This window comes from Medicago truncatula, chromosome 2 (assembly GCF_003473485.1).
Source record: "Medicago truncatula cultivar Jemalong A17 chromosome 2, MtrunA17r5.0-ANR, whole genome shotgun sequence".
Classification (NCBI taxonomy): Eukaryota; Viridiplantae; Streptophyta; class Magnoliopsida; order Fabales; family Fabaceae; genus Medicago; species Medicago truncatula.
The window spans coordinates 10,135,960-10,162,541 of NC_053043.1; the positions used below are offsets into that span (position 1 = coordinate 10,135,960).

Here is a 26,582-nt window from a genome sequence, read left to right on the forward strand (position 1 = left end):
TAGTATGAATCTTCAATGTGGTTTCCAAGGCATAAAATTGCCACTATTAGCCTTCAAATTGAAGTCTAACTCCTTCTCTATGTATAAATCCATAACCCTTGAAATTTACTGAAGATGGGCTTAAATAGATTAAAAAAAACATCTCAAACTGAAAACGCCTCGCGTTTAACACTAAACACATCGTGTATGGATGTGGGATGCATGGTGTTATTCATAGAAAATTATAGGTTTTTATGTTCACTTGGAACGCCTCACATATTAGGTGGGTTGTGTTGTGTTACCCATATAAGGATGTGGTTTTACTTAGAACGTTAAATCCTTTGTCACAAATACGATAATATGATATTTCTAAAACTATTACCATTCGAACAATTAATCTTAGTCAAGTATCAAAAGTTAGGGTCAATAGTCACTCGAAACTAATTCATGAACATTCGTAAATGAATAAAAAGTATTAAGAACAAAGATTAACCAAATAATACTAAGAATTCAATTGCATATGGAAGTACTCAACGGATTACATGGTTCAAATATCTAGGAAGAAGTTCATCTAATTGAACCTGATCAAATAAATCTAGCTACACACGTAATTAAAAGAGACATGGAAACAAGATTAGGAATTTACACATGAATGGATGATGAAGAAGTTGATGGAATCTTGATTTCCTACTTGTTTCCCCAGCCGATGCTACATGGAAAATGCATTTATGGGCCTTTCTGTATAAATTTTGATCCCTCACTTAGTTCTCAGATGTTGCAATCTCTCTTGGAGTAATAAGGTCCATGACTTTATTCTTTCTGCTTTCATTCACACCTGGGTCATACAGATTTCAAGGAACGACATGAGGTTTAATAGTAGAGATGCAAAATTCACACTGCAAAGGCAACGATCATGCCCACTATTACCTTAAGTTACTCGAGCTCATCTAGTTGTAGTTATCCATCCTTTCAGGAACTAAAGATTGTGGAAAACTTGATGGTGTATGCCAAGCCTAGGAAAATGTCTCACTATTGAGGTGAACTGGCAAAAACCTATAGTTGGCTGGAAAAAATCAACGTTGATGGAGCTTCAATTGGTAATCATTGTCGAGCTGCGGTTGGTGTTATCTTCAAGGACTGAAGCAACTTTTGTCACTTGTTTTTCAATGAACATTGGAAATCAAAAGCTTTATATGCAGAATTTAGTTCAATTATCAATGCTCTCAAGAAAGCAAAGATGAATGTTCTTTAGGGTCCAATAAATAGATGGATCAATTGACTCCAATTCATCAAGACTATTCAATTCAAATGCAGTCGCATATTTAGGGAAGGAAGCAAGTGTTGAGAAGCTTGCTAGCTATGGCCACATCATTCATGATATAGAATGGTGGACTATTTGTCCTAACATCATTAGGAATGGTCCCCCATCTTTTTTTTTTTACTTTTTCCCCTTTTGTTACATAATACTACCTGGTCCTTTTGATAAAAGACATTTGAGTCAATAAAAGTTTATGTATCTGGTTAAAAAATTGGACTAGATACATTAACTTTTGTTGACCTAAATATTTCTTAAAAATAGTACCAGAGGAAGTATTAGATCAAATGAGATAAATGATTTGTGGATTTTTTTTGTGTCGACCTAGTGTTTTTTATGTTGAAAGATATGTGTCAATATTGTCTTTTTAAAGACTGCGTCAACATTATTGGGATGTCAATTATTCACAATGATAACTTTATATAATATTATATCAATGAGATATTATCTCCGTCGTAAATTAAGTGAGTCTTTTGCTCATTTCACACTCATTAAGAAAAATATATAAGTGAAAGAGAGATAAAAATGATTTTAAGTACTTTTGTCAAGTATTTGTGCATTTACCATTATCATAAATGCAAAGTCGAATATATTGAATTGAGAGTGATGAAAGTATTATTAATTAGAGTTATCATTGTAAAAAAGTAATTAATATTGCATTGAAAAGTGAAATGTATCGGTTATTTTGGTACAATATTTTTTAACAAAATAGTCACTTATTATGGGACGGAATGAGTTTATGTGTGGAGTTTTTTGGTGTGAAGTCAATTATTCACAATGTTATCTTGTTTACCGAAAAAATAAAAAAAATATTATCCCATCTTTTTCCTTCTATCCGTTATTTTACCTCGCCCTTTTTTTAAATGCATTTATATCATTTAATTTAATTTTTTTTGCTTTTTAGTAATATTTTATTTTTCAAATAGTCAATTGCTTTTTCTTTTTTTTTACAAGAGTCAATTGCTAAAAAGTATATTAAACAAAACCCCATTTTCTCCAAGTATATGTATATATAATTTAAGTAATATATATTTTAGTCAAACAAAAAAGTAATATATTTTATATATGAATATATAAACCAAAATTGTTCTTCATTTGTGCTAAATTACCTATAGAAAAACATGGCCACTCCAGCTTCTCATTTCTCAGCTTTTTCTGAATGGTAAACCTCATTCCTCTCCACTTCAATAATTTCTTTATACACTGCTTTCATGTATATTATTTGCAAATGTTTTTTTAGATTTTTAATATAACTTCGAGATTTAATTGTAAATTGCTCAACTTTGTTTGTTCAATCAAAGATGTAACAAATCAAAGTTAACCAGCACTTGCTCCTTTGGTGTGATTAATTCATAATCAAAGAATACAAATCAGATTAATATTGCAGGGTCTTACCATTTTTTTTTTGCTACAAGATTAAAAAAAAAAGTGCTATTTGAATGCATTGGGGTCCAATTCAAGGTCATGGCTCACATTGTTGATCCCTTGATTTTTTTCAATGAGATGTAAAAATAACATATTTCTGGTGGTGTTGTGTTTGGCTGCCTGAATGTGGTGATGTGCTTTTGAAACTGTGATTATTATATAAATTCTAATTATATTTTTTCTTGAATAATTAATCTGTTTACCTTTAATTTATGTTTTTCTTCGAAATTCATTTAGGCAGATCCGATGATTTTTGAGTAATAGCACTCAATAATCAAAGTCGACAGATCTACAAAATAAGTTGATGAATTTTAATGAGAACAAATGTCCTTGATGTTATTGGTGCAGATCTGTCGACTTTGATTACACCTGTATAATTTGATTTATCACCCCTAAATATATATAATCTTTTAATAATACTCCCGTTAGATCTACATTGATAACATCGAGGGCGGTGTCCTCACTAGAATTTTCATAAATGTATTCCGATACATAAGCATTCAAGTACTATAGTACTTCTCCAAAAAAAAAAAAAACGTACTACTCTAGTAGGTGTTAACAAATATGAGACAATTTTTTTTTAAGGAATGAAACACGTTTTTATATTTACGCTAAGATATCAAACTAGAAATAATGTTATAAAATGAATTAATAGTGTTTTATCCTTGTAATATAAATCATTTTCGGTTTTCCATCTTGTAAATTTTTTTGTTTGGTTTTCGTCCTTGTAATTTTAAGATTTTTTGGTTTTGGACCTTCATGGCAAATTTCGCCCCTTGTCATTTGAGAAAATTTTGGTTTACCTCCTTGTGATTTGAGCAAATTTCGGTTTACCCCTTGTTAATTTGAGCAAATTTTGATTTAGCTCCCTGTCATATCGTCGATTTTGTACTGTCAAAATTCATAAAGGTCCAAAACCATAAATCTTCAAATTACAAGGACGAAAACCAAACAAAAAATTTTACAGGGTGAAAAATCGAAAATGACCTATATTACAAGGGGGTAAAATACTATTAACCCTTATAAAATTAGTGAGAACAAATTAAGAGATGGTTTATTATGGACCGTTTCTTTAAGTATCAAAACAAAGGTGATAAAATTGAGGGTTGTGTGCAGGTTTTATTGGGATGACCCTAATTGATGATATGGCCTTTATGTTTGTGTCTTGCTAACATGTTGTGATTATCTATGTTACAAATAAAAATTAAATTTACGAGCAATGAATTGGTCGAAGTGGCATGGAATTTAAACCCCTTAAATAAGCTGTGGTCATGAGTTCGATCTCAGATCTAGTGTGACGAAAAATTCAGTTGGGAGAGGAGTACCATCTCATGTCCCTCCTAGGTTATCCAATAGATATTAATCACTACCAAGACTTTTACCATTTTTTATTAAAATTTACTATAAATAATAGTATCCATTATAAGTTGATATTGATATGAGTCTACCTAGTTTATGATTTAGTAGTATCTATTTGAATCATTAAATCAGTATCTATTTGAATTCAAGCACCCACATTTGTAGCACAGTATCTACTAGTTAGTAGAAAGAAAGAAAAAAAACTCAATTTTCTTCATTCCTGAAATCATAACAAGAAATTAAAACTCAATTTTCTACATTTAGTAGTATCTATTTGATCACAATGTAGCAAAAGTGGAATGAAATTTAATATTTTTCTTGTGCCTTTCTTTTTCTTTCCTTTTCTTGGTACAATTTTCTTGTGTTTTTCTATTTAAAGGTAAGCATCCACCAAAACTATATATTTAATAACGTTATCTCAATTTGGAATTTGTATACATTCTTGTTGTTAAATTAGTTAATGGTGTTTACCTTATATAAGCTGAATGGAATTCCAAACATGTCTAGTCCTTGTTCCATGATTGACTTGCCATCATTTTCCTGTGTATTGTTTAATTTCGAACCAAAATAGGATGGTTTAACCGGTTGAACCGTGAACCGACATTGTTTACTGTTTGATTATTTGAACAGTTTGATCACAGTTTAGTTCCGATTCGAACTGTTTAACCAAGTGTTTATGTCATATTGATTGTATTAAGTCATGTAGATGTTATAATATTTGTTTTGTATATGTGTTGCAGTATCCCTTGTATTTCAGTAAATATGAATTTTTCTTTTCTTTATACTTGCACATTTAATTAGCATATAACTAGTTTTTTCTCTTGGTGTTTTGGAGTTTCAGTTATGGAGTTTGTTGATATCTGCTGGAGAACAAGATGTTGCGTTTCTTAAACGGATTGAAACAACTGTGTCTTGCTGTGGTAAATTGGTGTAATACTGAATTGTCGAGCCCGGAGCAGCCGCCTCCGCATGGTGGTTTTAATAATGCAGAAGAAATTTCGAATGAAACAGTTTGTATGTTATTATCATTGCAATACTTCTTTTCTATTTATGATATCAGCAATTTTTTATGGATCCAAATAGCAGTGCGGTCAATCGCACATAGCAGAAAATAACATTCATTTAAGTTTTACTACGCAATAGTTCTACAGCGCCGCTAGTTGAAAACTTTTTGTACGTGATAGCATATCACGGAACAGCGGTGATTTGTTCAAAATTCTGCTATGCTATAGTGGCGTTATTTAACATCATTGGCAAATAGACAATCCGATCGTTCATTAGCATGTATTGAATTTGCTCCAATTACTATGACTTTTTTGCTTCTGTCTGTCTATGTTCTGCTTTGAATCAAATTGCTTGTTTTTCTGTTTTGATTTTTTTGTGGTGCAATAGAATTTTAGGAAACTCTTGGATAGAAATGAATCTGTATCATAGATTCATACTATCATTATACCATTTTCACTTGCTAAGCTTCTTGTTAAGGGTTGAATATAATTAACTTGTTTTAGCATCAATGCAGTTACCGTAAGCGATGTTGAAGCTTTGTATGAACTATTTAAGCAGATCAGCAGTGCAGTTGTTGACGACGGACTGATCACTAAGGTTAGTAATCCCATATCATGCAACGTTGTTTTGATTCTGATGGTCGTAAACGAATTTTTCACTTTTCTTCTATGTAAAAAAATTTGCTTGATTTTATGACTGGTCCTTATTGAAATTAGTTCTTAATATGTGTGCCATATCCACTTTAATTAAATTTTAGAGACTAAAATCAATATGTTCTATATGTTACATAAAAGAAAAAATATATTTAAACCTTTTTTATGATATTTTTGTGTTCATCTTTTTGGAGTAATGGTGTTCTTCCTACATCATGAGTATAATCATAAGTGCCCTTACATATGACAGGAAGATTTTCAGTTGGCCTTATTCAAGACAAGCAGTAAACGAAGTTTGTCCGCAGAAAGGGTATGTAAAAGCTTTGACTTGTGGTTTTGTTTGCAACTTTAAACTTTTCTTCCCAAGTGAAAATGAGAAAAATACAACATGCTATATACATATGATATGAACATTGGTAAAAATGTGCTTGTCATTTTCATAATTTTATTCTTTTCAAATTATGTAGGTGTTTGACATGTTTGACACAAATTCCCATGGAGTACTCAATTTCAAAGAGTTTGCATCTGCTATGTCTATTTTCCATCCAATTGCACCAGTGGATGATAAGATTGAATGTAAGTGTGACAAATATTTTTATCAAGACTTTAAACATCTTCTAGTCAACAATTTTTTTTATTAGAAAGGAAAGGCTTTTTGGACATGAATTCCATGCAGTTAGAAAAGCTCGCCGCTACACGTGTTAATTGATCTCGGCCATTGACTTGTGATTGGTCGGTTTCTAAATAATCTTTACGTTGATTTAAGATCTGATAGCTGAGATCTATAACAGTGTGAAGCCGTCACGCAGTAACCGCGTGGAATCCAGATCCTAATTCATATGCTTGTTGTGATTTCCTAACTTTCCCTTATTACAGTTTTATTCAGACTGTATGATCTCAAACAGCAAGGATATATTGACAGAGAACAGGTAATTTAATTTCTTTTTATATGGTGTTGCATAAATGGAGTTTCAACCACTCACCTTCTACATTATAACTAGCAAACAATGCATTAATGAACTATCTAAAATCATGTTTTAGATTCATGTGCAAGTTTAGTAATTCCATCGATCTTTTCTTCCATGGAGTTTATCTACACCAACATGCTTCTTGTATTGGTATTTTTTGATATGCAACTTATAATTTCTTATTTTGTGTATAGTTGAAAGAAATGGTGGTAGCTACTCTATCTGAATCTGGCGTGCAACTTTCAGATTACGTGATCAATCGCATCATTGACAAGGTGATTTATTCATCTGATAACACTATGCATGTCATATCTTATTATGTTCACAAGTTTAGGCAAATTGAGAAATTAATTAGTTTTGTATCTTTCTTTTTATGTTAAGTTAATCTACACCATTTATTTTCCTTTTCACTCTTCTTGATAATCTATAGAAAGAAGAAACATTAACAAACATGCAAAATATGTATAGGTTGGCTTCGAGATTTTTCACAAGCCCAAACCATTATTGTACGATCATAATCTTGTTTGTAGAGCTATTGCTAACATTTGCTATGATGTTTCAGACATTTGAAGATGCGGACAGAAATCATGATGGGAAGATTGACAAAGAAGAATTCTACAACCTTGCGCTGCGGCATCCATCTCTTCTGAAAAATATGTCTCTTCTGTATCTGACGTGAGTTTCTTCTTGTCGCTATTAACGCCATTTCAATTTTTGCAATTCTGACAAATGAGTGATGAAAGTCTTGCTAGTATATATATCAGAATGTGTTCACCTTTTTTTAGTTTAAATGTTTCAGACTCTTAAACAAGTCTAAATTGGATAATAGATTTTAAGGGCTATTTATATAAGACTTGTGCCTAGCTCTAGAATCTAACATCTTGGAAACATGTTAGTTCAACGTTGATTAGCATTTTGTTACCTAGCTCTAGAATCTAACATCGTACAAATTGTTTTATTTGCAGAGAAATCACAACTAAATTTCCCAGCTTCGTATTTCACTCTCAAGTTGAAGATACTGAAGCAAGTGCACTTTCTTGCTAGATTGATTTTCTTGGTTGCTTGTGAGCTCTGAAAGAATGCTTTGGTTAAGATGAATATATGAACTTTTGTATATATTTTCATTTACATGAATTTTGCATTTTTTTTTTGGGTAGTTTTGGTTCGTCCATTGAAAATTGGATTTGTTTAATTTTACCTAGAATATTCAAGTGGTTATGGATATAAATTTATTTGACATTATATGGTTTGCGAGTGGCTCAAGTAAACTGATAATATGTTTTTTTTTAACCCTCCAATTGGAGATTCTAGAAGAATGACTCCGGTAATTTCTCTAATGGAAATTTATTTAACATTAGTCGGTTTTAGATCGAATATCGAGTTTTAAAAAAAAAAGGTAAAAAATTATTTTAGTTGGGTTTCAAAACATGACAAGTGTAAGCAATTGTGATTGGACCTCATGTGTTTTTCATAAATTGTGACCCTTTTCTATAGATTTGGTTAATTTTAGGAAGACATTAAATATATTTTGCTAAAGGTTTTTTTGAAAATACATTTAATTACAATAATTTTTGTAAGCTTGTTTATTAATGCAAGCACTTTAATTTCAAAATGCAATAAAAAGCCATATTTGAATCGTTGCTTTTAAATTTGCTCAAATGAAAAAAGTTTTTTAAACAAAAAAAAAATAATGAAAAAAGTTTTATTGTGACTAAGTGAAGATGATATTTTGGTTAAAGAAAGGGGTCTTCTTTCTTAGGGAGAGAATCTCTACTACTTCTTGGGTGCTTGCTTAAATTCAAGGTCTTGTTTTTCAGTTTCAAAATTGAAGAGTTTTAGTACCGTTGATTTTTAAGGTAATTGATCGAACTATACATTTAAAGGGGTTTAGTCTTAAAACTTTCACTCATCAAAAAAAGTACATGCATGTATGTACTTTTGATGTTTAGTGTTGCTTGTCTTTACTCATTCGGTAGAGGTGGCCTAAAGTTACAAGAAGGAGGAGGAACACAATAACATGATGGTTAGACAAAAACTATGGCCTCTTTAGATTCTTAATTCTTTGATTTTTTTTTTTGTTAGCTTATGTTTGATTTATTAAAATTGTTTTCAAAAGGAGTATTAGTTTCCTTTTGATTTCGTTGTAATGATTATTTCTCATACTTCCTAAAGTTGTACAAATCAATGTATACTATCTATGTCTTACTCTTGATCATGAGCTATCCAATTAGTATGGCTGATTGAATTGTGTTATTAGACATCACACTCACCTTCTTCTATGACGCATGTGACATATGACATTTTTAATCTAGCAAACTCCTGAAAATTAGGGGTGACAATTTAATTTGTCATCCATCTAATACATCCGATCCACTTATTAATCCATCCAAATTATTGTTCCCGTGAACTTAACTTAGCTGATAAAGACAATACATAATATATGCATGATCTGAGGTTCAAACCCCGAACACCACAAAAAAAAAAAAAAAAAAAAAAAAAAAAAAAAGAGTCGGTGGATTGGAATAAATCCATCAATTTCATTATATAAGTAGATCACAATTCATATCCGTTTATATTTTTGAAATATAAATCCATTGGATAAAATCCAACTACTTTATTTATAAAATTAATATATTAGTTTTTTGACAAAATATTAATTAATTTGATAAATAAAAAACATGAGAATGAAAATTGCATATTTAAATTAATTTAATTTATATTTAAATATATTAATAACATGTTAAAAACTAAAAATTAATTTAATAGAAAAATGAATATTTAATGTGGGTAAACACCGATGGTCAATGGTCATTATTTTTGTGTGAATCGTGTATCATCTGTATCCAGCTATGCAAACTAATTTCTCGAGGCAAGTAAGTCATCAATGGTCAATGGTCATTTAATAGTGTATTAAAAAAATGAAATTTTTATGCAAAAAAAGAACATAATACTTAATGTAATAATTATGTATTTTTAATTGGAGTAAAAATATAAAAGATGGTGGTGAGGTGGTCGTGGTCAACGTTGAAGATCCACTGTGACTCATCGAAAAACCATGTGTCATCGTGTGTTGTCGGAGCCCGACGTTGACCTAGATGTTGACCGTCTTTATTGACATTTAAAAATCATTTATAAACATGTTTTTAGTCTTTGCAAAATCATGAGTTTTCAAGTTTAGTCCCTATAAATTTTAATGGTAATTTTAATCCTTCATAATATTGTAGTTTGTAATAATAGTCCCTATTTTGAAAACTTTTTACAAAAAAAATGGATATTTTTAGTCCTCCAAAATAGTCCCAATAAAATACAAATATGGACTAAAAGTGAATAAAAAATTAGGGACTACACTTGAAAGTTTATAATTTTAAAGGGACTAAAAACATATTTAACCGTTATTATTATTAATAATCGATTTATTTAAAAAGATTATAATATTAAAATAGTTTTAAACTATTTTGGGCTTGTAAAAACAATTGTTTTGAGCACATTGTATCAGGTTGCTCGACCATAAAAAGGTGAATTGTTTTTATCAAAAGGTGAATTTCTAGTCACTAAGCTGCTTGATAAAAAATAAAATAAAAAATTGGTTTGGTATCAGAATTGGGCTTAGACATCAATTAATTCGCTAAAAATGAAATATGATTTTAAAACTCTTTTAAAAAAATCTAATAAAATGAAAAAACGACCCAAAAAATATAATATACTTTAATAGATGAGTTGGATGAATATACACCCATTGAAAATATAGTAACGGATGGATTTGATTGGATCTTTTGAAAGAACTTTTAGTTGATTGTTCATGGATTAATGGATTCTTTTGATCTATCGATCTTGTCACCCCTAGTTAAAATAGGTTATGTTGATGTATCCATTTAGAAGCCCCTTTTCTATGTTAAAACTCTTACCATTGTAGAGATAACAAGCTTGAACTCTACTAGATTGAATATCTTCTTTGTGACCAAAGATGTGTTTAACTTGCTATCAAATTGAAAAGTGATTTCTTTATGAAACTATGCTTGTTTGCGATGATCCTTTGTTGAGTTAAAAACATGTTTTGTATTTGTTCCGGTCTGGGTCAGGGCCCAAACCACGACTTGATCTGCATAACCTCTTCGGAGGTCCAAAATGGTCATCATTTGGGCATCTACCATGACTACACTAGAATAATTAACTATTGGGGAAATTTGGGTCATCCAACTCGAATTCAATCTTATCTTCTCATAATCTGCCCACATGTGTCCCTTAAAGATAATTGTCTAGGAAAAGATTCAAAGATCAAAACCCTAAACCTATACTATCCATACTAACTATGAATCATTGTTACATGTACGCACACATTTTATCCTTACCTAATAGATTCACAATGTAACACCCTGATTATTAATATTAAGATGTTAGTATTATTATTAGATAATATTATTACTATTATTGGATAATATTTGTATTATCGTTATCATTAATATTAATTGCTCGGTAATATTAAATTAAATTATTCGTGGTTATGGATGTTATGATTAATGAGGAAGTAGATGAGTTAACTAGTCGGTTAAATAATGTGACAGGAAAATTTTATGAAGAAAATAGTGTTTTTGGCAAGAATAAGAAATTAGAGTGCAAATAGAGGTGCATTAGCAAAACTGGTTAGAAAATGGTGTAAGTTATTTAGCGTTTATTGGTGAGAGAAATCTTATTATGGTGTTGATAAACTGGTGAGATATACATTGTATAATGGTATTGAAATATTGGTGAGATATATGTTGTGAAATGGTGTGAATATTGATGAGACAATCTTATTTATGGTGTTGATTTCTGGTGATGAATTCTTGCTTATTATGTATTGGTGAGTGTCCTCATGCATCATATCATTATTAGGACTTTTGGTGATATTGGTGAGTGTATGTTCAGTAACACAACTCTGACATAAAAAAATTAGTGAGTAGAATTGGTACCATATGCATATAGCTGAATAAAGCGCATTTTGCATATAAAGTGTTGATATTTGGAAATGGTGTGTGTTATGATTGATGTAAGAATGATGATGTCGATATTGGTGAGTATTATGAATGTTGATGTCTAAAGTGATGAGTATTATGAATGGTGTACATGAATGTTGACGACTGGAATATTACTATTATTTGATTATTATTTATGTGCACTAAATATATCTTTTGAATTGTGTTCTCGTACATTTTGTTGTTGTGTGTTTGTGGTACAATTTGTTGTTGTGTGTTTGTGGTGTCTGTACTCGCGGGAGTACAGATACTCATGTCGAGGAGTTGTAGTTGCGAGGTATTGGAAAGGTGGCGCTGGAATTTTATTTCCTTTATTTTATTATTCTTGAATAGAAAAACTATGTAGACGAACTACATTGCTCTGATTCTGTAACACTAGGGTTGAGGTGTTTTGTCATCTGCTATATTTTCTTGGAGTTGACTTTGGAACTATATTTTGATTGACATTGGATCTTGAGAACTTATTATGTTTTGTTGAAGTTGATGGATATTCCGCTGCTTAAATTATGATTTTTGATTTATGAAAAGGTGAATTGTTGAGTATGTGTAGCACCTATTTAAACAAATATACATTTTTATTTAATAAATAAAAGTCGGAGTTTTAGGGTGTTACACATGACACTTAAAAACTTGAGCGTTTTAGTGTCTTTGCAGGTACACCTCCCTTTGTCCAAGAAGAAGGATGGTGACGAAGGTCCTACACTACGAGGCCATTTAACACCATCATCCAGAGATCTTAAGTCTAGGAGGACCAATAGCGACTCCACTGGAGATCAAACCTCATAACCACCTTCCTTATCAAACAAGATCCCATGGTTAACACATGCCCTCATTCGGCAATCGTCCACAATGACCTTTTTCCATAAAATGATATGACAGATGGAACCCACTACATCCTCTTCTCCACCTGTGATGAACCACGACAACGTCAACCCTGACGTTACGGTGGTGCTTCAATCACGTCGTCCAACTTCAATTGACATTAGAGTGGTAACATCATTCTCATTAGGCTTCCATCTTACACCAATTATGTCTTAATCGTCACCTCTTATCTTAAGAACAACGATGAACCCAACGAATATTTACGTCCCAACATTGAACAGAGGAGGGTAAGCCAATGACTTTCTCCATACCTTGCAACCAAGGAACTTCAACAACGATAATGTCCTTTAGAAGAAGAAGATGATGAAGAAGATGAAATTGTTTTGAAATTTAAATTTTTGTGTTTTATTATGTTTTTAAAAATAATATAAAATAAAATAAAAGTCAAGTGGACATAAAAAATGCAACAAATCACTAAAATATCTTAGTCATCATCACACACCATCAAAGTTAACATCACGTGAACGTTTTTGATTAATTTATTAATAGATTCTAGATCAAGGGACTATTTTGTGATTTTATCTAAGTTAGAGACTAATATGCTAGTGAGGTGCACATCCAATGATCAAAATGACCATTTACCATTTTTGTTAAGAAGAAAGCTTTTTAGGTTGATCTAAACTTTTTTAGAAAAAATAAAATAAAATACAATAAAATACTGTAGCAAGCAACTACAAGTTAAAAAACAAAAAAAAAAATTATATGAACTTCCTTCAACAAAAAAAAAATTAAATGAATTAAAAATGAAAAGACGAAGTTACCCTTACTCTTAGAGGTAAATTTCTATTTTGTTTCATTTCATGCCATTTAATTCATCTCACTCGCACTGTTGTTCTCTTCTGTTCTCTCTGCGCCTGAGCTCACTGAACACCCTTGACTTCCCTTTGGTGAGTAACCCATCTTCCTGTTCTTCCTTAATTCCATGCATGTCTCATCAAAATCGTTTCTTTTTGCAAAAAACGCAAAAAAAATCTGAATTTGAAGTAGTGAAACCCTTGAACAAAACTTGTCCTTTTGATCATTTAGGTTGTTTGTTTTTAACTGCATTGTTGTCTGTTTGAAATTTTGCAGACCTAAGCAAGTTTTGACAATGTCTGACAAAGGAGGAAAGGGTGGTTCTCTGTTGAGTAAAGGTGGTAATTTTTGGACATTCTTTGCCCTTCATCAAAAGTTTAAATTTTTTTCACTTTTTTCTGTTTTAGGTAAAAAAAAAATTGTTGGGGTTGATATTTTTTGTTAGATTGTTATGTTGGGTTTCATCATTTAGTTTACTTATGATGTTGGGAAATTCTGGGTTTGTCTAATTTCTTTATAAAAATGTTTTTGACATGAACCTTTGACACCGGACACGACACTGATACTTGTACATAGACACCATGGATAGTTTAATTAAATGAAAGTGAAGTTATTGAATGTAACATGTGTTGGTGTCAAACATGATTGTCTTGAACACTTTGGAGACTATGTCTTAAACCCTAGAAATTATTTCAAAATATTATAATTTTATCAAACGAAGCATCAAAAACTCAAAATTTTGGTCCTCTGAATTGAGGCTCTGTATTGTCGGTCTGTTTACACAGCTCATTAGCCGGTCTGATGTCAAACACCAGACATGACTTTGATCTGAAATGTTGGTTCTACATAGTTTACAACTCCTTTTTATGTCTTTGATTTATTATCCTTTGATTTTCATATGTTGCTTGGTGCCTACAGCTTAGTTTTTCCCCTTCGCTTTGATTACTTAAGTGAGCTTATGTATTAACAATTTATTATGGATTTTGCTTCTCTAAAGTGAGTAGTTAGTAAAGTGAGAAATTGTTGTTTTAACACACCAGTGTTTAGTTATGCATGTATGATGCATATATAACAGCTGTTGTTCTCACTGAGATATGTAAGGGGTGCCTTGCAAGCGATGTGCTGTGATCAAGGTCTGAGAAGTAGTGTTTATGGGGTAAAAGTGTATGAATCTAGGGTTGGTTTATTTATCACTTGTTGTTATTATTCACTTTACACTTGAAAGTGAGAACTTATATTAGAGAAGCTGATCCAATCTAACGTATGTGTGGGTTGTGTTCATCCTGGATCCTTCAACCAGTAGCACATTGGGGTGCCAATTTATTGGACCATTTGGTGATTTGAATACTTATTGTTTTTTTCATGGTAGGAGGGCTAAAGGGGAAAGATGATAGTGCAACAAAATCAGCAAAGGCAAGGAAGGTTCAGTTTTCCGAAGGTTAGCATTATAATTCTATTATCTTTGTACTTCTTCTCAGTGGAGTATGCAAGCTTCTTAAACTGAAGACTTTGAGCTACTGATCATGTTTACAACTAGTTGTGCAATCCCTTCCTGAAATTATTGCTTGGTTGTATATAGGTCTATTTGAATCCAGATCAAACGGTCCAACTTCTGGTGGCAAAGGTAAGACCGTCATTGCCAAAGTTATTGTTGTCTTGATTGTTTTGGTGGCTTTGTACTGTGACACAGTCGCTAGTCTTTCAATTGATTGATCATTATCTTCCTGCTTTCTGAGTCCTTTTTTTTTTCCTGAACTTCTTTTTCCTTCAATTTTCAAGGGGACAAGGTTGCAAATGGTGGAAAGAGTTCTGCTGCAAAAGACCCACATCAATTTGAACATAGAGTTGATCAAGGTTGGTGCTTGCATATGTTATCTCTTTATTATTTTCTTTTCCCGTGAATTTATGTAAACCATACTCCCTCCGCCCATATTGTATGACGTTTAAGGTTGTGGCACACCCCTTATGAAAAGCAATTGATGTACTATTGTGCACTTTATCTCTCTTTTTAAGTAGGTATTTTATCATTTATTGATCAAAAACCACAATAATATTCGATAAATGTATGTGCACAAAATTATTTAATGCCTCATTGGAGATGTAAAACGACAATCAAAATGTATTTGCTAAAATGTTACAGTACAGTATGGAGGGAGTATATTATTAATTTGTAACTCTATGTGGACGACTCATGTTGTGATTTAGCCATTTAGGTTGCATTACCTGAAACCTGAAGTTATTTCTTATTGATATCACTATCAGTAACGTTAATTCTCTTTGGGTGGACTTATGCAGAACTACCAGAAAATTTCAAATGCTTGATGGACTGCGAAGCTGCAGTCATGTTACAAGGAATCCAAGATCAAATGGTTGCGTTATCAAGAGATCCATCTATCAAAATGCCCGCGTAAGGGAGACACTGAGATTCTTCTCTATTGAAAATAATGCATGGGATTTTTAAGGTTTGATATTAAAGTAGAAGATCTATTTCACTGATCCTAACTTTCTTCTTTATTTTCTGCTGTAGATCATTTGACAAGGGGCTGTACTATGCCAAAAGCAGCAGCAGCAGCAAGTATTCAAATCCCGAGTCTGTTAGACACACTCTTGAGTATCCTTAATTTTTCAGTTTGCTGTGTGTTTATACTTTATACATCTGTGTGCTATGGATAAATGACAATATTGGTATGTAATATATTACTCTTCTCTCTTAATCCCTATAAAGATGATCCCTTGACTCAAATATTAGGCCTCTAATGAATCATGATCTCACCGAGAGCGAGGTATCGGTCTTATTCCAACTACTAACTTCCATTTTTTTTACGTATTATGTAGTTTTCTTGATATCATTATCCTCTGCAGATATGTGTGATTGCTAATGTATGCCCAGAAACTGCTGATGAAGTTTTTGCTCTCCTCCCATCATTAAAGGTGTGACATGGAGCATTTTGTGGTTCTTTTACACACACACACACACACACTCATACATACTTTCATACATAGAGTTGTTTCACTATTGACAAATAAATTACAATTTCTCCAAATAGTTTGTCGCGTATTACGTCTGTTAAGAGTCTCACATTGAATGAGATTTGACCTGAAAATGTCTTTATAAGTGGGAGGTATCCCTTACCTTACAAGGCGGTTGTAGGATTGAGTTATGTCCAACCCAAATTTTAAGATGATAGAGCCTATCTCGCATTTGTTAGCCCTGGGCGTGAGGGGATATTAGGAGTTCCACATTTAATGAGATATGTCCTGAAAATGTGTGTATAAATATCCATCACCTTACAATTCAGTTTTGTAAAGATGAGTGAGATCCATTATAAAAAAAATAAATTAATGACATTCATAGCTGGATTGGTGTTTGTCGTAATGTCATCATGATAAGACCTATTAAGTTTTCTGTTTGCTCTAATTTCTTCATTGGTTTTCGGAGTCCTTCTTGTCAAGAAGATAACCTAATAAAAAAGAAAACAATATGCCAATAGGATATTACCATCTCATAGTATGTATCTATTTCAGAGTAAGAGAGGCATTAACAGCCAACCTGTTGAAGAAGCGTTGAGCGAGCTTGCCAAGTTTAAACAGATGATTTAACTAAAATCATATAAATGGAAAGGTTCACTGGTGAGTTTTCTATTGTTTATGCTTTGACTTATTGCCTTTCCTTTACATCCGCTTCAATACTGTCTGATTGACTTCTTCATGTATTTGTGTGCAGTTTTACCGTTTAGGAGAGCTAGAAGGAATTGCTCTGGCAAATGTAGCACATTCAAAACGCATTGAGACAATATAATGCAAAACTTTAGTCTGAATTTTATATTGCCGGTTTTATTTTGTTAGTCTTGTGCTATTAGGATGTACATTGCTCTAATGTGGATGTCTAATGAATCTTATATATGACAACAAAGGTGAAACTTGGTGACTGTAAGGGATGATATATCATCCATTTTGCAGTTGAAATTTCTCTCATCCCTTTATTTTTCTTAAAACCAGAAAAAGACCATCGTCATGTCATGGTAGATAAGCGATTTTCTCAGTTTCTTTAGATAACAGGACTGTGTAAAGAGGTAAAGTAACATCAAGGCTTTAAATAGTGTTTTGCCAATTTTGGAAAATTGTGTTTCTCCTGTGCAATTTCCTTAAGCTTGTCATGTGGAGGTATAAACATAAACATAAAGAAAAAAACACCACAAATAAGTGGGGTCTTGACATGTGATGTTTGTGGTGGGTTTCAAATGTGTTAGAATCAACTAATACTTGTCCTTTACCTGAACCTAAAGATTGAGTCCCTAAAAATTGAGTCAAAAAATTTCCAAAATTCTAACGACAGAAAAATAGTTCCAACCAATTAGTAAATATATCATATGAATAAAAAAAAAGGTTTTCATTGTCAGGTATAAGGTATACAACCAAAAAATGGTGTTCCGTCATGTGTATCGGATTATCCCTCCTGTTTCTGTAAAATTTACTTTGAAGGCAATCCTCTAGTTTGCAATGCCTTGATCGTCGAGTGTCTCACCTCGACGACAACTGGTGTCTTGCCGCCTAGTTTCGTTATCGTAGTTTTGAAGTCACAATTAAGTAATTGAATTCAAGTGGTTAATGAATTTTAGTTAAAGACAAATCATTCGAGATAATCTGAGTTCAAATTCTGACGAGGGTTAAGACAAGAAAAATCAGTTGTAAATTATATGCATTTTTATTTTTGGTCAAAAAAGCATATCCATTTTTACTCTAAAAAGAATACTTATACTAAGTATCACTTCAGATTAACATTTTTTTCAATAGAAATCTAACTCTTTCTTACTTTTGATCAATAGATACATCAGTGCTAACATTGTAATGTCTTCAATTCAAACTCCACTTAATCCTCTAACATGTGTTTGATTTACAAAGATAAGATATAACTGTACTGGAGAGGGAATATTTTTTATGTTGGAAAATAAAAAATTGTATTTTGTTATTTTTTATAATTTGTGCTTTGAACAAAAAGTTGATTGGTAGTTTAGTAAAAGACATAATTCTTGTTTTTTTATATATCCTTTGCTACATGTTTTATCCAATCTAATCACTTCCTAAATCAAACAAAATACAAAATTGTCCCGTTCAATCCTCTCTTTTTTAACAAATCAAAGGTACTTCCCTTCGGGGATATCCGATAAAATTGTGAACTGCTCAAAGATGACACATACAAATCGAATAATGATCCAAATTTTTTATAACTGCTTCAATGGCCTAGTGGTAACCTCCCTTTGTAACCAAAAAAAGGTACACTATTACTATTACTATTACTATTACGTGCGTGTGTGAGAGAGAAATAGTGAGGTATGTAGAGAGACACCGTAGAATAAAGTTTTCAACTTTGTTTCTTTCATAAAGTAACGATTGGTCATTAGGGTCGGTAGTGAAAATCATTTTCCATAATCTATGCATCATTGAATATCAATTGATCAAAATCAAAATGAGTCCAATACAAAAACAACATGATCATCTTCAACTTAACATTAACATTAACACTGACACTGATGATGAAGAACAAGAATCTGAATCAGAGTCAGAAGAACCATCATCAAACACAGCAAAATGGAAAAAACACTACTCATCAAAACACAAAATCCTCTTTGTTGGAGAGGGTGACTTTTCCTTCTCTCTTTGTTTAGCTAGGGCTTTTGGTTCTGCTCATAACCTTATAGCCACTTCCCTTGATTCCCAGGGTAATGAAAATCAAAACTTTTAACCTTTTTTAGCATGCCCATTTATCATTTTTTTTTTTTTATTGTTTTAATTAATTTTTGTTTTGGCAGAGAAAATTGAAAAGAAGTATAGTAATGGAATGAGTAATGCAAGGGAACTTGAAGAAAGGGGTTGTATTGTTCTTTATGATGTTGATGTTAAAGTGATGAGTCAGCATTTCTTTCTTAAGACTCAGAGGTTTGATCTTGTTGTTTATAATTTTCCTCATGTTGGATTCCTTTACCCTGAGAACAGTTACTGCCAGATTCAGTAATGTTTCCTTTCTCTCTCTTTTTTTACTTTTTTTTTCTTTTCATTTACTACTAGATACATGCCTAAAGTTACATTTGTAAGTAGGAGACATTTTTAGCCTTATAAGCCAGTTTTTAAGGTTGACTTAGGTCCAACTAAAATTTTAAGATGTTATTATAGCCTATCCAAAATTTATTGGGCAAAGAGCAATTTTGGTCCTTGGATGTGTACCTCACTGTCATAGTAGTCCCTAACTCAGCCAAACACGCAATAATCCCCCACTTTGCAGTCCGTTGGTCATAGTAGTCCCCCACGTTAGATTGAGACGTTAACTGATGATTTGTCAGCTTATGTGACATATTGAGAGGCCAGTAGGCATGGTGAAGTGTACCAGGGACGAAAATGAAAGCAAATCCCAGTTGTCACATCAGCTGACAATTCATCTGTTAACGTCTCAATCTTGTTGGGGACTACTATGACCAACATAATGCAGAGTGGGGAGTTATTGGCTCAATCAGGACTACTATGACAGTGAGGTAAACATACAAGGATTAAAATTACTATTTACCCAAAATTTATTGGGCCACCCACTCACATGTCACAATCTATATGTACAGTTTTGGGCGTGAGGCGATGTGTTGAGAGTCTCACATCGATTCAACCCAAATTTTAAGATCAAGGTTGTAAACTACAGTCATGGTTACATTGTGATGCATGGTATTACAGAGTTTTGCGGACAAATGATTTTGATGCGATCTTAATCTCAGTCGTGGAGATGTTAAAAACCTTGATGTCATGGTCCAAGTTGTGGTCATAGACATTTTATTAGAATCCTGATTTAAGTATATTTGATCTTAATTGTGATTGCGCTGCGAAAACATAAAACACCTTGGTGTTAAACATAGACAGACCTTTTTTAAAACCCTGATTTATATATATCCTTGATAAAATGATATTATCTTGGACTTGGAATTTAAATCCATTTTTGAGTCTTTCAACTACTAAACATTTCCTGCAATGTAATTTTTGACTATTTAAATCCTCTGTTTCCTAAATCAAGGCAAATTAGTATAGCAGCAGAAATTAAGTAGGTAGGAAACTTGAAACAGAAGCTACTTTGTACATACTTGGTACTCCATAATATAATTTAAGGATGAAAATAGTAAGGTTTGACTAAATTTTACTCGATAATAATATATTGTATGGAAACTCTTTATTTTATCCTCTATTTTTGTATCTTCATACTTTGCACATATCAACCAAGTGAGCCCTCGTGGTTTCCTTTCAATAAGGGGTTTTGGAACTGATGCTTGATCATCATGAAGTTGTTGTGCAACTTTGATGTATTTTAGATGACAATTTACAAATGAGAATATTGTGTTCCATCAGTGTCGTTAACTGTGGGTAGCGGAAAATAGCGGTTTGTTCAAATTACACTGCGCAGCAGTCTTATAGTGCCATTATAGCCGATGCTATTTGACAATATTTTCTACATAAATTAAATACTGTATTGCGGAACAATAGCGATTTGTTTAAATTCTGCTACGCCATAGCGTTATAGCACTGTGATCCATTTATTCTTGTTTGGTACATTTTGGACTATGGAAAAGTGCAAACATTCTTTTTTTTTTCAAAGTAGAATTTGTTGTTCATCTAATGAGACATTGAATGGTTACTAATGGATCTGAATTTCTGATAACCAAGCAGGTTGAACAAAAAATTGTTGAAGGGATTTATGGCAAATGCAAAAGCTCTAGTAAAGAAAGAGGGAGGGGAGATTCATGTAACTCACAAAGAGGGTGATCCATACAACAAATGGGATCTTGTAAGAAAAGCAGAAAAGAGAGGACTGTTCTTACACCAAGCTGTTCCATTCTTCAAAGATGACTATCCTGGTTATGATAACAAGAGAGCTCATGGAAAGTTATCAGATTTATCTTTCCCTGTTGGGGAAGCTAGTACTTACAAGTTCAAGCTCCAAACACCTCTCCCTAACAAATTATAACCTATCTTTGCCAAATTCTAGTCTCACTTCCTTTGAGACTGTTAGAAGAATTTATTTTGACTTATTTTATGACAAATGTTCAGATCTTCACTTTATGGCATGTCCATTTGTTTATTTAAACCAAATTATGCTGTTACATTTTTATTTTTTTTTATGTAAACAAATATGCTACTAAAACATTGTTAATAAGGGGTTTGTAATGAATGATGGTGTCAGTTGAAACTTGAACGTAGTGATAATGTAATCAGACAAGGTAGTCCAAACTCTAAACTCTGGAAATGACCATATTCATCTGCAATGATGATTGACCAAAAAATATCTTGAATAATGATCACGAGTGGTGCCATGCACAGCTCAACCTTGAATATTGATTATTGAAGTCGGTGTGAAAGAGTTTATTATCTTATCTAAAGTGGAGATTTCACTTTACAAAAGGACAAAGTTATCGGTTTTGTTTTTTAGCTACTGTACAATTTGTATTAGTGTTGTTTAATCATTGTTTAGTGGAGTAAAAGCATAGAAATAATTCAGAATGAAATGCTTTTCAACTTTAGTATGATATCACTTAAGAAATCATTAATTTAATCTCTAAAAGTATACATATAGATTAAATATCATGTAGACTAAATTGTCTGATTCTAACAATTTCAATAACTAAAATGATAATTTACTGGATATACATTATTTAGCTTTTCTAAAGATACAAACATGACTGTTACATTATGAGTTATGTCTATAAACTAAATCAAGCAAACAAATAAAAGATATGTATCAGTAGTGAAGGTTTTATTTAATGGCAAAAAATTGTATTAAGAGACAGGATAGTCAAAATTGGATAGCACAAAAGATGAACCCCACTGTGTAACAAGACAATGGTCAAAAAGGTCCCCATGTTTCAAGTAAACGATATGCATGCAATGCACTGCTGTCTAAGATAACAAGTTGTATTGTCCTACAACTTGTTGCTCAAAGTACTAACCAAATGAGAACTTGTTAATAAATAGGTTTGCAAAGTGAAGAGAATGAGTAAGGTTGAAAAGACGATGAAAAAATCAGCTTTGTTCATTGCTTTCTCATGGCTTTTACTGATGGTATTCACAGTTGTCTCTGCTAATGCAGAAAACATAAGTGCTCATACACCGACTTCGAAGAACATGGTTTATTATCCTCAAGGTAAATTATGTTTTTGCACTCATTGTTATCATTAATTTCTAATGACATTCAAGATTTGATTAAGCTCAAAGTAACTGTTATTGACATTTTTCTGCAAAGGTTGTCGCTGTTGCTGGTTCATATGGAAGCCACAGATCCATTGTGGCAAAGTATATTGTGAAGAAGGATGTTGTTAACCTAAGCATCACAAGGTTGAAGAAGACCCTCTACAAGTTCTATATATGTTTCTCTTCACACAGACATATAAAATACTGTGCTGCTAAATAATGCAGGAAGCTAGATAAAGAGGTTTACTACATAAAAGTTTGTATTGTTGTTGATAACTTTAATATAATCAAACTTTTGTTGTGTTAAGTCCATTCCCAAAAGATTTCCATTCAAAAATCACTTGCATATTCCTCCATCATCAATTGAAGTGTTTTTAAAGAGCACCCATTGCTCTTTTATAGACCAGTTTTCTACTTTTGCTTTTAAGTACTACCTAGCATCAACATTTGAAGATGTGTCCAGTGTCCGACATTGATACACGTGATTACATTCAATTATTCTAGGTGTCAATTTGTTAGTGTCAATATCGTGTTTGGTGTCGGTGCTTCACAGTTTATGTACGAAGATGTGTCACTCATGGACCTTTAACATGAGAGGTATCGACCAATTTTCGAATTGCTGAAGCAAATGGTGAAAGTCGTTAACTTAAAATAAGTCATTAACTTAAAATATTAGTTCCTTAGAGCTCCAAGAAGACATGAATTCCACAAAACCATGCTTTTACTAGAAATGTAATCTGCATAACATGAAATAAATATATGTTGATTCATTCAATCAATTTAACGGATGTCACCGGAACAAACATGAAATAAATATGTGCAATAGCCAATGCATCATGATAGTGTTTATACGTTCTCTTATATGATACAATGACTTAATGATCATATTCTGGGCTACAAATCATGAATCTTTTGAATAAATCAAGCTTAAATAGTATAGCAGCTATTCTAGTTCTGGCAGTCTCAGAAGAGGGGAGCATGAAAAACCCACTAACGAAACCTGTTAATCACATTGAAAGGAAAAAAGTCCCATGTAAAATTAGAAGTAATACTATAACCAACCACTGATAAGTTTTCTGACATGCAGATGAATCCTTATTCAAGCCTCTATCTATAACGCCAACAAGAAAATGACAATCACCAACTGAAGGGTCTAGGAAAGTAACCATACCAAGCCCGTCAAACTCGCAGCTTTGCGAATCCTGCATTCTTAGCTGATAAAAACTGTTAAAAGCATATGATATGTTACCCTTCTCACCAATTTCATTACACGAACCTCCGTAGTTAAGTGTCGTGCAATCTGCAACACTGCAAGCAATTTTCATATGGTTTACTACATTAGTCAGATCACTCAAGGGGTTTGCAACACACCATCTGGATGGAAGATACTCAACATTCCTTGCATTTCTCAATTCCTTGTTCCCAAGTCCAAGGTTTAATGAATACTTAGCCTGCCCGTCAAACGAGAATATCCCCCAGTGTCTTTCAAAGTTTCCTGGAAGGGTGCTTTTTGCTCCTTCATCAAATAGACCGAAAAGATAAACGTCCATAGGAGGAACGTTCGGCCTCAAGGGGGTTCCTTTGTTACTTGCAATGTGATAGACAAGGCCTTGATTGAAAACTCTAGCAGCAGTGATGTTTGCACCTATGGCTCCATCTGAAGGCCAACCAATTTCCCCAATAACTATCGGCATCTGACCGTATCCAAGTTTACCGAGGGCTGAAACTAAAGTGTCGTAGTTTCCATCAAATGCATTGGTGTAAACATTTGACCCATCTGTTACAGCATGAGTAGTTCCCTGAAAGAATGCATAGTCTCCGGGGAAATCTCCATTGTCATAAAGGCTAAGAAACGGGTAGATATTAACAACAAATGGGGAGCCATTTGAGTTGAGGAACTGAACAAGTTGAGTTATGATTTGGGTCAGTTCGGAACGGAACACCCCTTGGGAAGGAAGTCCTCCTGACGACTCGTAGGCATCTGCATTGCAAGGGACAACTATCTTCACATAACCAGCAAGATTTGCTTTGACTAAAGACTGTTGTATATTGGTTATTGCGGGTATGACAAGGTTTATAAATTGACCATTATAACTCGTAAGGAAGGGTTCATTTCCTACAGCAATATACCTGTAATACAAGTTAAAATGTAAGAGGCCTGAAGACAATATATAAGTTCTGTACATTTTAAAAGAATCTAGCGAGATCACACAAACTACAAAATGTGTTTAGTAGAAGAAAATATTCATCTGTGTTACGGAGAGAAACCAATAATGATAACTTCTGCTACTGTCTACTATAGTTTTCTGTTGGATCAAAATCCAATAAATATCAAACTTTACCATGATTATCAGGTAAGTTTATAACTTTATATCGCAAGGTAGACAAATATTCTGATCTGAATCATTGGCGACAACTATAATCAATTCAAACTTGCAACTAAGAACCAAAAGATCAAAAGTATTATAATAACACAAAACACTCTTGAAGTCTTGATTGAATACAACTTTTGATCCCAATATATTCTTCAGAATGATTCATCCTAAGTTCTTTACAATATTCAAACAATCTCTAAATCTACCACAAAAGAACTTAGCAAACAGTCACTAAATGCTAACATCAACAACTTTAGAGTAAAACAAATCTGCTCAATGGTCATAGTCATCATCATACTATACTAATTAGATATATCTCAGTGTCACTGTCGTCAGCGTAATTAATAATTTATCAAAAATTATGCTTATTTTTTTAACCACCAACTAAAACAAAAATTAAAAACTCAAGAATGAACAAATAAAGTAAGTAACTAATACTTAAACATAGTAACTATAACTACTCCTTGGTAAAAAAATAAACAGGACAAATAAAACATTCTTCATTATACTGAATCAACATTAAAATCAGGGTTTCAAAGTTAACTAATCAGATCAAAACTAAATCTGAGCCAAGATTAAAAAAAAAACCTGATATCAGCACCCCCTTTAGTCATAAAAGCAGAAACATTTCTTTGAACCCAATAATCAGCAGCAACAGAAGAACCACCCAAAAGAGACAACATTTCATTAGGTATACCAACCATAACCTGAATGGCACTACCCATAAGTGCTTTAAGTATAGCAGGATCAGCTTCAAAAAGTTTGACTTTTGAGATCTTGTTATCTCTCAAAAGATTAACCACTGTAGAGGGTTTCAATCTGTGTGAAGATAGTGTGCCCCAGTTTACACCTATGGCTGATTCTGAAGCCATAGGAAGAGAAAGACAACATAGGAATAAGAGGGAAAAGAGAAGTGTTAATGTTGGTTGTAACATAGAGAGATTTAGTAACAGTTTGTGTTTGTGTTGCTGTTGGTTTGTTTTTGAAGATGAAACAACTAACAGGTGATGAAGTGTCACTGTCAGATATGATAGAGTAAAGGTGAAGTATCTAAATATAGAGATTAGTGTAGTGAATGTATTGTGTAATGAAATGAAAGTGCACCCATTTTTTTTATAACTCAAAGGCTTATTATTAAGCGGGATAGGTATGAGTTTACTATAATACCCTAACTTCTATTTTTATATGTCGGCATCAAAATCAGGTTTGCCATTCAAAGTGATTGATTAATTTTCATGCACGGTTAGAGGAAAAAAAAAAACAGTTTTACGCCATCTGTGCATCACGTATGTGTAAGTGTAACTTTAGAAATGTTTATAATAAAAGTCAAAATAACTATTTGAGAAATGGTATTTGTAAAATTATTTTGAGACAATTTTTTTTTTTAAGAAGTTAAATTAGTCTATGAGGAGGAACACATTCACATGTCTCAAGTCATAAGTGAGTTATTTTTTAACAACTATCTTTGATAATAAAAAACGATGGAGAGAGAGAATGAGAAAGAGAGAAGGTAAGAACACAGATATAAAACAACATGGAGAAAAAGAGAGAAAGATCATAAATACACAATGATATCATTGCCTAAACTATTTACACTA

At 32.5% G+C, this 26,582-nt stretch overlaps 4 protein-coding genes and 1 long non-coding RNA gene across 6 annotated transcripts; 4 read left to right on the top strand and 1 right to left on the bottom strand.

Moving 5' to 3' along the window:
- Nucleotides 1–4,953: 4,953 nt before the first annotated feature.
- Nucleotides 4,954–7,748, top strand: LOC11415661 (calcineurin B-like protein 3). Its single transcript, XM_003594294.1, has 8 exons — nucleotides 4,954–5,092; nucleotides 5,598–5,680; nucleotides 5,987–6,046; nucleotides 6,204–6,312; nucleotides 6,613–6,665; nucleotides 6,899–6,979; nucleotides 7,267–7,379; nucleotides 7,670–7,748. The coding sequence occupies exons 1-8, from the start codon at nucleotides 4,954–4,956 to the stop codon at nucleotides 7,746–7,748; spliced, it is 717 nt and encodes a 238-aa protein (XP_003594342.1).
- Nucleotides 7,749–13,363: 5,615 nt separating this feature from the next.
- LOC11416659 (DNA-directed RNA polymerases IV and V subunit 4) lies at nucleotides 13,364–17,368 on the top strand. The gene is made up of 11 exons (XM_003594295.4): nucleotides 13,364–13,485; nucleotides 13,670–13,731; nucleotides 14,763–14,831; nucleotides 14,973–15,017; nucleotides 15,173–15,247; nucleotides 15,689–15,800; nucleotides 15,921–16,004; nucleotides 16,143–16,176; nucleotides 16,256–16,324; nucleotides 16,919–17,023; nucleotides 17,118–17,368. The coding sequence occupies exons 2-10, from the start codon at nucleotides 13,689–13,691 to the stop codon at nucleotides 16,991–16,993; spliced, it is 606 nt and encodes a 201-aa protein (XP_003594343.2). The 5' UTR covers nucleotides 13,364–13,485; nucleotides 13,670–13,688; the 3' UTR covers nucleotides 16,994–17,023; nucleotides 17,118–17,368.
- Nucleotides 17,369–18,679: 1,311 nt separating this feature from the next.
- LOC11415662 (uncharacterized protein At4g26485) lies at nucleotides 18,680–21,621 on the top strand. Of its 2 annotated transcripts, none has more exons than XM_013607501.3 (3): nucleotides 18,680–19,113; nucleotides 19,204–19,330; nucleotides 21,092–21,621. In XM_013607501.3, exons 1-3 carry the CDS (start codon nucleotides 18,861–18,863, stop codon nucleotides 21,387–21,389), a joined length of 678 nt encoding a protein of 225 aa, XP_013462955.1. In that variant the 5' UTR covers nucleotides 18,680–18,860; the 3' UTR covers nucleotides 21,390–21,621. The 2 variants fall into 2 exon arrangements, with proteins under 2 accessions (XP_013462955.1, XP_003594344.1); XM_003594296.4 differs by having other exon boundaries at nucleotides 18,692–19,113; nucleotides 19,204–19,402.
- A 558-nt stretch (nucleotides 21,622–22,179) lies between these two features.
- On the top strand, nucleotides 22,180–22,921 carry LOC120578146 (uncharacterized). The gene is made up of 2 exons (XR_005644078.1): nucleotides 22,180–22,562; nucleotides 22,662–22,921. It is a non-coding gene; the product is annotated as an uncharacterized lncRNA (long non-coding RNA).
- A 435-nt stretch (nucleotides 22,922–23,356) lies between these two features.
- Nucleotides 23,357–26,085, bottom strand: LOC11409533 (glucan endo-1,3-beta-glucosidase 5). The gene is made up of 2 exons (XM_003594298.3): nucleotides 25,573–26,085; nucleotides 23,357–24,739 (listed from the first exon to the last, which is right to left on the bottom strand). The coding sequence occupies exons 1-2, from the start codon at nucleotides 25,917–25,919 to the stop codon at nucleotides 23,617–23,619; spliced, it is 1,470 nt and encodes a 489-aa protein (XP_003594346.1). The 5' UTR covers nucleotides 25,920–26,085; the 3' UTR covers nucleotides 23,357–23,616.
- Between the last annotated feature and the right edge of the window lie 497 nt (nucleotides 26,086–26,582).